General features: G+C 40.7%; 1 protein-coding gene across 5 annotated transcripts; it reads left to right on the top strand.

Moving 5' to 3' along the window:
• Positions 1-3,865: 3,865 nt before the first annotated feature.
• On the top strand, positions 3,866-12,705 carry ankmy1 (ankyrin repeat and MYND domain containing 1). 5 transcript variants are annotated; one of them, XM_068593267.1, is made up of 21 exons: positions 3,866-4,212; positions 4,304-4,450; positions 4,540-4,573; positions 4,655-4,734; positions 5,096-5,143; positions 5,232-5,461; positions 5,839-6,055; positions 6,255-6,416; positions 6,529-6,602; positions 6,828-7,470; positions 7,548-7,732; positions 7,820-7,991; positions 8,113-8,253; positions 8,384-8,479; positions 8,835-8,942; positions 9,044-9,166; positions 9,752-9,853; positions 10,870-11,035; positions 11,141-11,252; positions 11,371-11,543; positions 11,774-12,705. In XM_068593267.1, the coding sequence occupies exons 1-21, from the start codon at positions 4,015-4,017 to the stop codon at positions 11,959-11,961; spliced, it is 3,399 nt and encodes a 1,132-aa protein (XP_068449368.1). In that variant the 5' UTR covers positions 3,866-4,014; the 3' UTR covers positions 11,962-12,705. The 5 variants fall into 5 exon arrangements, with proteins under 5 accessions (XP_068449368.1, XP_068449367.1, XP_068449366.1 ...); XM_068593266.1 differs by having other exon boundaries at positions 4,540-4,734; positions 5,099-5,143; XM_068593265.1 differs by having other exon boundaries at positions 4,540-4,734; positions 7,551-7,732.
• The last annotated feature ends 99 nt before the right edge of the window (positions 12,706-12,804 follow it).

The raw sequence follows: 12,804 nt of genomic DNA, 5'->3' as shown, positions 1-12,804 counted from the left end.
ATCTAGACAAATGTACAGTGTGTGTCTTTGCCTGGGTGCTTTTTTCGGTTGAAATTGCGCTTTGGAAAGTTGATATTGGAGGTGTCAGGCTGGATGCAATAATGTGCAGGAAAACACTTTTTTTTTTAAAACAAATTTATTCTCTAAAACCACTACAAGTCTTCTATAAAAACAACAACATTCTAATTACAAAAAAAACCATTCTCATTACATCTTGGCTGCAATCAATGAATCATATGATCTGAGATAGTTAGACAGATAGATAGAGTCTACCAAAAGGTCTTTTAAAGATCTGGAATGTTCTGGAGGTTTAGTGATGAGGAGTGAAAAAAATGACAACATATTAAAGGCTATGTTATACAGCTGTTTTTGGATTATTAGCACTGAGCCACAGCTGTAAGCGCTTTGTCATTACTTGTGCTTAAAAATCACACGGGGCCCTGCTGCTTCTCTGCAGTGGACTCTTTGAAAATCAATTCACTTCAGCTTATTTTGTATAGCCCAGAATCACAAATTACAAATTTGCTTCTGAGTGCTTTACAATCTGTACACATACGACATCCCGGTCCCAGGAACTCACATCGGATATTAAACAACATCACAGCACATTACAATGAATATGATAGAGTTTATTCCTATAATGAGTAGTAGGCATAGATCACAATCAAGATAACCACAATCTATGTAAACAGAAGGAGGTAGAGAGGAGGGTCATCAGCAGGGCCCCCATGACAAGAGGTAGGGCCCAGGATGCAATGCCCAGGGCAGACACAGCCACGTTCCATGGAAACTTGAGAGGTGAGAAAGCACAGAGACTACGGGGGAGAAGCTCCGCCCATTGTCACCGCCAATGCTGAATCAAACTGCTGCTGGTCCGCCTGAAGTAGCGCTGGAAGCGGCTTCATTCAGACACTCGTCCATGAGGAGTCAGCGCTGTGTGCAACTACAGATAACATTATGAACCCAGCAAGGTATCATCAAGACCAGAGTCCTCCATGAAGACCTTCCACATGTCCAGTACTGCAGCAGCAAGCATTGAGCATCGTCATTTATTCTGAAATATACCTCCTTTCAATTTGCACAGAATGTAATCACATTTTTAAAGTTTGACACGGTTTAAAACCTTTGGATTTGTAATTTCTGTACGTCTGCTGCCACCTTCAGGCCAAACTCTAAATTGCCCGTAGGTGTGAAGGTGAGCGTCTGTCTACTGTTTTTACTACTAAAAAACATATCTTGTTTCTTCTTCTTCTTCTTCTTCTTCTTCTTCTTCTTCTTCTTCTTCTTCTTCTTCTTCTTCTTCTTCTTCACATAAAAAAACAGGCTAAAATAATAGTAATCAAAAGAACAATAGGCCAACATGCTGTCATGTTTCATCTTATTTAAAGATTCAAGATGTTTTTACTGTCAAATGCACAGATAACAATTATTCTATACAATGAAAAGTTTATTTTTGCTTGGTCCTCATAACACACAGAATTACAATAAACTTCAGATAAAAAATAAATAAAATCAGGCATAAAATGGTACGGTAGTGTAGTGGCTAGCACTGACGCCTCACAGCAAGAGGGTCTGTAGTTCGGATCCCGGTCTAGGCGGGCTTCGGATACTGGGGTTTGGACACTGGTCTGGCAGGTCCTTCTGTGTGGAGTTTGCATGGTCTCCCCGTGGCACCGTGGGTTCTCTCCGGGTTCTCCAGCTTCCTCCCACAGTCCAAAGACATGCAACTTAGGTTAATTGCCCGTAGGTGTGAATGTGAGTGTGAATGGTTGTCTGTCTATATGTCTGGTTGTTTCCCCTTCCTGGTCCTGAGCCAAAACTGATGTCACGTAACCGTCCCTTTGGTCAACGTGAACTGTGTGTCCAGTTTAGGTAGTCTGAGTCTCAGAGCTCACAATAATGCACTCTTCAGGTCAATGAAAGCCTCAGTCAAGGAGTCAGTCCACGTCAGTTTGTCATGTGCAGAAAGATGTTGACCATGAATCATGAAAGAGAAGAGTGTCTCTCTTTCTGAGAAGTTTGGGATCCACTGTCTACAACATGACTCCATTCCTAAAAAGCTCATAATTTGTTTCTTAGTTTGTGGTTTAGATACTAATTAAATTGAATGGGCGGAGCTCTTTCTCCACATTTAGCCAATCAGCAATCAGTCCTGCACCCCCAAGAAGATCAAATTATTGAAATTGTTTAATTTGACATAAATTAGGTACATCGTCAGTGTGTGGTACTTGCTTCTCCCACTTGATTCCAGGTGTAATGGTTGAAGCCAAAATAATCATAGGTTTCCTTCATCCTCATTAAAACCTAAGCGGCCCCCAATTGGACGGGAAAAAGCTAAGCGTCAACCGTGATAAACAATGCACTAATCACAAACGAATATAATGATGCTGCACAAACAAAACAGCAGAACCTGAGCTACCTAAATATGTAATCCATTTAACAAAGATAACTCAAACACCAACTAAAAGAATTCCCAAAATAGAATAATTATATTTTGCGAGTGACCGTTACACTATTCAACATCTGCTACAGATGTGGAAACAGGCATGGAAGAAGTCAACAATTTATTTTCTCCTTCTGGTCTCTCACTCTCTCTGCACATCCGCTTCAGGTTTTTGTTGTACTAACTCTTACTCTGCACTGTGTGTTACGATAGTAACTGTTATACTCAATGTATACACGCAAATTCCATGCATTCGTTGTTTTTTGACACGTGATTAAAATGAGATGAGTCTTTTTGTGATTAACTGGATCTGATCGGCCAGTAATGCGGGCCCCACTCGTCATACGTGGTTCAACAAAATATTGCAAAAATATCAGTTAAATGTGTCACTGTTGGGAAAATGTAACGGATAATTGTGTGTGATTCTCTGTATTCTTCTTATCATGAGTCCACATTAATAATGTTCTACAATAATGATATGCATGTGTACTAATAACACTGTCATATAATTATGAGTGCTTTCAACATATTCATGAGTTTATAAAGCACTAAATAAATGTTTCGAACAGCACAGCATGCAGTGGCTGTTCGTAACGTATAGAGAGCACAGCTTTTTCTTCAACATGCTTTATCAAAATAACTATATGAACAGAATTTGGGAAAGATGCACGTGATTATTAAGTCATTTCAGTTACCTTGAACATTCATCAGAATTTAGCTGATTCTTCTTAGATTTTTCTCGACACTTTCTTTAGGACACACAATACACAATAAACAGCTCTAAGAATGCTGTATATGATCAACGTGATGCCAACTGATGTCATCCACCACCTTACTACCATGGCATACTGGAGGCTGAAACCAACTTTTGCAGTGTCAGCTACAGGATAAGTGTCAGGTGACACATGCACACTCACAGGGTTGTCCTGCTTCATTGACCCTTTATAGAGGAACACTTAGACGTGACAAGGATAGACCTGCTCTACGACAATGACCTACTTTCCTTTGTCACTACTGATTATATTTCATTACCTGTTTCTGTCAGGGATCTCCAAAAAGTTTAATTCGGTTCAACAAATGTGACTATTAGTTGATGCTTAAAGAACAATCTTTTGATTTGTGTATTTCCGATATTTAAAAAAAAAAAAACTGTAATAAAAAAAGTGTATTTGTTAGTCGAGGAAAAACCCCTTTAATTAGTAAATTAAGGAGCCTAGAATAAAAAGGTCAACAAACAATCCTTCTATAGTCCAAGAAGTTTATTTGTTGTTTTAACTGGTGGACAGGGTATGCTTTAAGATTAGTAATGGAGCCTTAAAAATAGTATTACTGAGGCTAAAAGGCAGTTTGTTTTTAACTTCTTTTTTTACGCTCGTCTTTTGACTGCGCATGCGCGAGAGCTTCCCTCCCTCAAAGGTTGCTGTTGACAACCGGCGCTTACAGAAAAGTCCAAATTGAAATCTGACTTTCTGACAGCTGGAGTTCTCTCACAAAGGCCTTTTCAACCCCGTCACGTTCAAGTAACTGTTTTAGCGCTCCGGTGGATTCAGGTGAGTTACCTTCCGGTTAAAATGCTGTCGACCTGCAGCGGTGTCGCGGCAGCACCGGAGCTAGGAGGTGCAGAGGCGGGGGCACGGAGACCGAGCGACGGCCACCGAGGAGCCCAGGGGCTCGGGGTCCAGGAGTGGCCTGATGGAGCCACTTACGACGGAGAATTTGTGAACGGATACAAACACGGCAAAGGGAGGTACACCTGGAGCAATGGAGAGGTAACGTTTATGAAGTATTTGACTGTCTCCTGTAGGTTTTGTCTGAAATCTAAAGTCACTGTTTTATGTCCCTTTCTGGTCCTTTGTGTAGTTCTATGAGGGCTCTTTCTACAAAGACTACAGGCACGGGGCTGGACTCTACTGCTGGCCCACAGGCCACAAGTTCACTGGCAAGTTCTACCTCAACAGAAAGGAAGGATATGGACAACAACGGTTCCCTGACGGAGCCACCTTTCAGGTTCAATACATGAATGACAGGAATGATAGTTTGTTTTTGTTTATTGTTTATTATCAGTAAACAGCACTCAACATCTCCCTTGCTCTCAGGGTTTGTACTACGCTGACCAGAGGTTTGGGCCAGGTGTGTTTGGTCATCCAGATGGGTGTGAGGATGTGGGTCTGTGGCTTGGAAAGTGCCTGCTCAGGTTCTGTACCTCTGTAGAAAAGGGCTTCAGCCTGAAGAACTTTCCTGAATATGCTGCCTACATGGACCCAGCTGCCATTACAACTTCCCTGACTCAGGTATATGATTGACCACAATCTCATCCAAAGATGAATATGTATGCCTAGCAATTTATTTCTATTTATATATATATTTCTATTTATATATATATATATATATATATATATATATATATATATATATATATATATATATATATATATATATATGCATATAAACAACATATCATCATTGCACCTGTTGCTTGTTTAACTATTAATTTATTTACAAGCCCACCATGCTGGACAACACTGTATAAATAAAACATTGTTGTACCAGGAAATGAAATCTAAACCATGGAGACTTTCTTCATGCAAAATATACACGTTCATGTTCGCTAAAGATTTTGAATTGACCTCTTTGCTCCTCTCCTTTCCTTAGCAGCCTCCCACTAGTGTTCTACCGCCAGAAGCCAGAGACGACTCTGAGGTATAATGTGCAGCTATAATGAACATCTATGAATATGAGCTTTGTGATTTTACCCAAAACAGATAAATTAATTCCCCATTTTCCTCAGGTGGATACGGACAGAGACCTTTGTTCAGATGATTTTATCCTTCCCCCCGGTATGGAGAGTTACTCAACAGATGGGGATCACTTGCCACTGCCCCCTGGCCGAAGGAAAAAGCTGGATCAGCACTTCTATGGTGAGCTGTGGGAGCCAGATACTTACCAAGGCTATAAGCGAGACCCACTCGCCCACCTGCCTTTACAGCCCCGCATGCTGGCTCACATGCACAAACACAGGTCAGACATGCATCAAAAAAGTATTGTTTTGAGTATTGTCCCCAAAACACATGTTGGTAAGGAGTGAAAACAATGCATACATTATCATGTACAAGTGTATACAGTTTTGTAAATAAGCCGAAATAATATTTGTGCAAATATAATATATAATTTATATAATAATTTACACAAATATAGTTTCTTCCCTTTTTTCCCTGTAAAAGGGTTTATTACTATCTTTATTTGGGGGAGTTTTTCCTGATCTGATGTGAGGTCCTGGGAGAGAGACGTTATGTGTACAGATTGTGAAGCTCTCCGAGGCAAATCTTGTGTTTGTGATTTTGGGCTATACAAAATAAACTGAATTGAATTGAATAATTTGTGTGTGGGTCTCCCAGACTACAGGCTGGATATGCAGGCTGGGACGTGGCAGCTGTTCTCGCTCTGAACCGGAACAGTTTTGGTCCTAAAGGGCCTGTAGAAGTCAGTGCAGAGTTGTTGATCGAGCACTCCTCCCGAGGGGAACTGCAGGCGGTGTCTCAGATTCTCCAGACCGGTTTGGTTCACTTTGATGTCACAGATTCACAGGGACACAGTGCACTGATCGCTGCCACAGTAACACTTCTACTATTTGTTCACCCATAGTCTAGATTTGGTTTGTCTCTCATTTGGCTCTTTGATTGTTATCTAATCCAGATTTTACAAAGTTTTCTATTTTTACAATGCAATCCAAAAAATTAGATGCATACATAAATATAAGTTTGTCTTATGTTTGCCTATCTGACTGTTTCATTCTCTTTCTTGTACCTATCAGATAAACTGCCATAATGATGTAATCCATCTTTTGCTGGATATGGGTGCCGATGTTGATAAGTTGAATTGTGAAGGCATGTCTGCCCTGGCTGTGTGTCATGTCCTCTACTACCCCTTTCAGTCTCTGCACACCACCTTGGTTGAGACATCCTCCAAAACTGAAGTAAGATTCTCCCGAATATTTCCTCGTAACTTCTCGATCTGTAGTTCATGAAACTGTTCTTTGTACAGACAAATTAAATTAAACAACTGAAGGCACTGTCGTGTGTCTTCAGGGTTTCGGGTCTTCATCTACATGTGGGAACAGTCCCCAGATCAGCCAAGTGGACCTCACCACAGACACACCCAGGTATAATAACACACATCACCAGTAACACAACCCTAAGCAACAAAGCCAACTAGCGTCACCTATCTGATCAGTAGGAATTGAGAGAAGCAAAGTCGCTGATAATAATCTTGAAAATGTTGTGTTCATAGTCACTCCCTACAACCGTGTTACCATCCTCTGACCATTTATATCTCTAAAAAAGCAGATGTATTCATTTAAGTTTTCTATTTATTTTGGTATTTTCAGGACAGCAGAAAACCAAACCGAGCACATCTCACATCACGGCAGTAAAGTGTCTCATAGCAGCGAGCTCATCGCTGAGCATTGGGCTGGCATCAATGAACCGGGGACCCCTACAGACGCTGGAGACCCACTGGAGGAGGAAGGAAACAAGAAAGAGGAAGAAGGGGAGGAAAGTGGCTACAATGAGACAGGAAGAGAGGGAGAAGTGGAGAAAAGATGGCGCAAGGAGACAGGAAGAGAGGGAGAAGGGGAGGAAAGAGGCTGCGAGGAGGCAGGAAGAGAGGAAGAGAAAGAAGAGATGAGCAGAGGGGTGGATGAGAATGAGAGCAAAGGGGAGGAAAGAGAAATAGAGAGCAGATTTGATCAAACATGGGAAAATGGAGAAAGTGGGGTGAAAGAGATGGATAGAGTATTCAAGAAGGGAGAGGAAGATGTATCTGGTGGTGCAATAGAAACAGGGTCAGAAAAAGAGAATATTGAGGTGAGGGAGGAGGTAGAGGAAGATGCAGAGGAGAGAGTAAGGAATACTACTGAGGAGGATGTAAAGGAGGAAGAGGAGAGAGATGTGGAGCGCCTCATTCAGGTGTCAGATGGTCACATTGCACAGTCCAAGGAATGTCGTGCTGAGACAGCAGGACAAGTTCAGGTATACGGCACAAAGATCCCATCCTATCATCAGTTTGAAAAAAAGGTTTTTGAACTCACTTTCAACTATGTCTGCAGCAGGGCCAAAACAAAGAACTTAGCCCGAAAGCGACCTTTGACTCTGCCTGCTGTGTCAGCAGCTACAAGATCCAGGTCACAGAGGAACTGATGCAGCGCTCAGCAGAGGCGCTGAGTCACACAGGCTTCCCTCAGTGCTCGGACACACAGAAGACTGTACGCAAAATGTCTACCATGAAAACCGAGTCAGTTCTGTTTCCCTCTATATCTCTTTTTTTGGGCCTTCTGTTCTGGTTACCCTGATTTTGTTTGTGATGTGACTGTCTGAGCAGAAACAGTGTTCGTTTGAACACTCTGAAGCTGTTGCTGGAACGGGGAGCTGACCCCAATGCATCCAGGGTCCCCATGCCGGTTCTCTTTTTAGCCGTTATGGCGGCTGACACTGAGGCTGTCCGGAGACTGCTGCTGTGTGGAGCTCGCACTGACATTCCCCTTCCTCCTGAGGTAGAATTGGCTGTTTTAGTATTGTCACTTGATACACAGTTGTTTAACCACAGAGAAAACAAACGAGCACCCATAAGCATGCAGAGCACAATTCCTCCTCATCCTCTCATTCTTGCTGCAGAGAAAAGGCTGTTATCCCCTGCATGTAGCTGCAGCACTGCCAGGTCCAGCAGGCCCCAGGATCACAGAGTTACTGCTCCACGCAGTCACTGACCCAGACGCACGAGCATGCGACCAGAATGAGATCTACGAACAAGATGCGGTCTGCGTCTTTCTGTCGTTTAAGCCTGACACCTTAGTAGTTCTATATATGACGAGGGTGGAACTGGTACCAAAAGGGTTTCAGTCTCTGATCCTTTTTTTTCAATTTTTTTTTACATATTGTCATGAAGGCCCATGAACCAGTGGGCACCAATGAGAGCCCACATCTCAATGAAGAAGGCCGAACGGCGCTGCATATAGCCTGCCAGAGAGACAGTGACTATGTGGTCAGTATATACTATATCTCTGATGACACATGATACTATTGATTGTTCAAATCTGTAGCATGTTGCAGACATGACATATATAGCATGTTACAGACATGAGAACCAATCATGTTAAGGAACTCAGGCTCTCAGAATGTAAAAGAACACGTTACACACACGAATACAATATGGTTTTGAGTATATTATTAATTTGATGTTGAATGGCATGACTTGCAATGTTTGTGAACAATGCAAAGTAATTATCAAAAACTACAGGATATAATTTATTGCAAGGCAGAAAATCATGTAATTCATGAGGTTTGCTCACAATTATATTTTGTTCTATTTAAATTACTCTGTCTATTTTTTTATGAAGAATGCCAGCAAGGTGGTAGCCCTCCTGCTCTCCCACAGAGCCAACACAGACCTCCTCTGGAGTGGGCACTCACCTCTGTCCCTGGCTATAGCAAGTGGCAACGACCTGGTAGAACACGAACACACACACACACACACACACACAAACACAAACACACACACACACACACACACATATACACAGACAACCTGCTCCTCTTCTCTCCGCAGGCAGTGGAGGAGCTATTGAAAGGAGGCGCAGATCCCAACATCCCTCTGGGCCGCGGGGTTGGCAGCGCCCTCTGTGCCCTCGCCAACATCGACTACAACTTAGGTGGCAACAAAACTAAGCTGGTACGCATGTACGCACACATACGACTGTGCAACTGTGGCTCAGTGGTTAACATTCCAGTCTTTCAATAAAAGGGTTGGTGGTTTGAACCCTGGCTCTGCTAATCCATGTCGGTGTCCTTGAGCAAGGCACTTAACCCCAAATTGCTCCCCGTTGCTGTGTCTACGGTGTATAAAGCAAAAATCTAAGTTGCTTTGGATAGAAGCGTTAGCTAAATTTAATGAAGTTACGCACTTAGATACATAGCCATGTATGTAGATGAGAATGATTGACGGAGAGGAAAACTGTGAAGTGAAGCATGCAGTTAGTTGACTTAGCAGCTGACTTTGGAAGCACTTCTTTTTGTCTCATATAGGTTTGCAAAGATGATATTTCACTGAGAATGTGCACGTACACATTTATAACAACAAATGTAACTTTGTTCTTGATGACTACAAATGAGTTACAGTTAATTGTACTCATCAATATTACAATTGTCAAAAATAGTTAAAGTAGTAGTTTCAGTTGAAGCAAAAAAACATCTCTGTGTTAAGTTATTTGAAAGTATACAGTTGAATTGTATGTATTTGTGTGTGTCTTTGATGTAGTTGGGCATGTTGGCAAAAGCTGGTGCCGACATCTTGATGCCGGTTATGGTGGGTGATGTGGTGGGAACTGCAGTCGACTATGCACACTACTCTTTCAACCAGGTAACTGTAAAAAGCATGGGATGCACTTAAGTTGACTGAACTCAGTCAACTTAAGTGCATCCTTACAAAAGCCTTTCAGTCAGTCATTCTTTTGGAAACATTATAAGGATTCATCTTTGTTGAGACTGCCAGGAATTTCAATAACAAACACATCACGTAACCGTAATGCCTTGTAAACTTTATATTTATACCTGTAAAGTCACAAGACGGCTGAAGCTTCTTCTTTTCTGTCGGCGGACTTTTTTGAAAGGCTTCCCTGAAGGGAAGATGTTTCTGCTTCCGGTTCATAGAGCACCAGCACAAGCTCCTGAAGATTTAAAGCCGTAGCATGCAAAAATCCAACAATGTTTTCCCATAGAACAAGTAACTTTTTTTTATTTTTGAACCGAACGACACGGTTCTTTTACTAAAACACCTTCCCAATATGTCAAAGCTTAGTTTTGCAGTACTCTTTGTTGCAGATTTGGATTCCTTAGGTCCTGTATGTGTATGTGTATATGTATATATTGTATGTGTATATATGTATATGTATATATGTATATGTGTATATATATATATGTATGTATATATATATATATATATGTGTGTATATATATGTATATATATGTGTATATATATGTATGTGTATATATATTTATATATATATATATGTATATATGTATGTTATATATGTTACTATCTAGAACTCGCGTTTTGCCATATATATATATATATATATATATATATATATGTGTGTGTATATATATATATATAAATATATATATATACATATATATATATATTGTTGAAAAACATTATATGAAATAACACAAGTATTAGAACTCAGTTGAGATTCATATGACCACGTGAACACAGGGAATAAGTGGAAAAGACCATATATGGGTCCTCCGATTATATGGTACACGCTTGCATTCGGACACAAAGAGGAAGCTTTGAGTTGTTTGTTTTGAGTGCTTATTTCTTTGTGGCATGATTTCACCTGAATAGCTGTCTGTATGTTATATGTTACTATGTAGGACCCGCGTATTGCCAACACTCCCTTCCACGCTCTGAACCTACGGGAGAGGGAAACATACACAGCACGGCGCCAGCTGCTGAGCATGATGGGAGATCTGCTGAGACAGACTGCTGGCCAGAGAGAAAAAGAACATTTAAAGAATGAGCAACGTCTTATGTTGAATAGTCAGTAGATTATATTATATTTGTTTTGTATTTCTAAGCCTAAAAATATGGCTTTTTTTTAGTATGGCTGTTTTTTGAAGTCTATGTATGTGTGCTGTATTTAAGTACCAGGTACCAGTAGCACAGAGAGGTGTGTGGGCACAGGTGCAGATGCCATTTCATCAAACATGTTCCTTCACAGCCGTGAAGGTCCACCACCCATAACAGAAAAGCAAAGGTAAAATACACACACATTCATGTTTTATTTTTGTACTTCTAATTTGTAACATTGTTTTGTCTGAAAGCCCAGAAGCAAAAGAAGGAAACACAAATCTAACAGGAGCTGTTTTCCAAAGGTGTCAATCATTTCTCAGGAAACCGGTGATTAAGTTCTGCTATCAATGCGGTCGCTCTTTGTTCGTGAAGCTGACTGCATGTAGCCGCTGCCGCAAGGTCTTCTACTGTTCCAAGACCTGCCAACTGAATGCATGGAATCAAGGACACAAGGGAGAGTGTATGCGGATGACAGGTGGGAATCAGTTAGGGTCTCCATCCAGCAGTTCGTCCCCAACAAGCCAGACAACACCAGTCCCCAAACGTTACTCAAGCTCAAACCAGAAATATCACTATATACGCTTTTAATGAAATGACAATGTGTAACTTTTGTCATAGTGTTTTGAATCTGTGATATATGTAGGCTAAAGTGGTGATGATGTACAATATCTGGGATCTTTTGTCAATCTGTCTCTCTTTATCCAGCAACCGCTGATGGAATCCAGAAGCCTTTGGTGTTTAAACCCCCAGGAGGCCTCGGGCCCTTGCCTGTCACACACCGCAAGTCCTGGGGTGTCAAGTTGAAAACGCCCAGAGCCCCCAAACCCATGGACGTGGCAAAGGAGGTTTTGGAGAGCCAAGGCAACCTGAATGAAAACTACAGCAGCAACTGATGGATACAACCATTTCACATACTTCATTACAGCAGAAGTACAACTTTATCAACCTAATATTGCAAAAAGTACATCATTTCTTATTCTAATTCTTTAATTCTTAAATGTATATCTTTGGCTAAATGCCGATGACAGTGCCAAAATCATTTCTTTTTCGTATATTTATACCTTTTGAGTTCTCAATCAGTTACAGTATTACAATTGATGTCCCTGAAGCCACAAAAACACTGAATACCGCTTACATATTTACGTTAGTGAAGTTCCACTTTTCCATTCAAATGAAAGTACAGAGGTGTGGGGATATTGTACTTGAAGTATCAAAACATCCCCTATGACTGATTTATTATACAACATTAGATTGTTAATACTGATACAAGAATATGCATACGCTTCTGTAGCTGGTTGAGGTTGAGTGAGTTTTAACTCATTATTCCTCAGTCTGATATTTAAATGAAACCATCTGAGCATTTTAGAGGGGAAACAAGTCAAACAATATTTTGTAATAATGCATTGTGCTTTAAAGAGTTATCCTAGTTTATTAATTTGTTTAAGTAAAATCTTATTCAGAGAAGTAACTTAGTAGAACTGTCCCATGCATGTAATGGAGTAAAATATGTTCCTTCATAAAAAGTATAACATGTTATTACCTGAGAGAATGTACTTACTAGTAATATGCTTTGAATCTATTCTGTACTTGGTACATCAACATCAATACATTTCTTGGATATTTGTAAAATGTATTAAATGCACAAATATAAGTAAATAATGAATATGTTTGTTTTAATGTACTCCCCATGACCTTCGTTAACATATCATCATGTTATTTGTGGAAATGAAGGCGTG

Source organism: Clinocottus analis, unplaced genomic scaffold (assembly GCF_023055335.1).
Source record: "Clinocottus analis isolate CAN_PGR_092001 unplaced genomic scaffold, fCliAna1.0.p SCAF_29, whole genome shotgun sequence".
NCBI classification, from domain to species: Eukaryota; Metazoa; Chordata; class Actinopteri; order Perciformes; family Cottidae; genus Clinocottus; species Clinocottus analis.
This window is presented reverse-complemented; position numbering and strand designations above follow the sequence as displayed.

Bases quoted from the DNA above. Each gene is read 5' to 3' on its own strand.
- ankmy1 (XM_068593264.1), top strand. From the start codon at position 4,015: ATGCTGTCGACCTGCAGCGGTGTCGCGGCAGCACCGGAGCTAGGAGGT. The intron at 4,213-4,303 runs GTAACGTTTATG...TCCTTTGTGTAG, and splicing joins ACACCTGGAGCAATGGAGAG to TTCTATGAGGGCTCTTTCTA. The intron at 4,735-5,095 runs GTATATGATTGA...TCCTTTCCTTAG, and splicing joins TTACAACTTCCCTGACTCAG to CAGCCTCCCACTAGTGTTCT.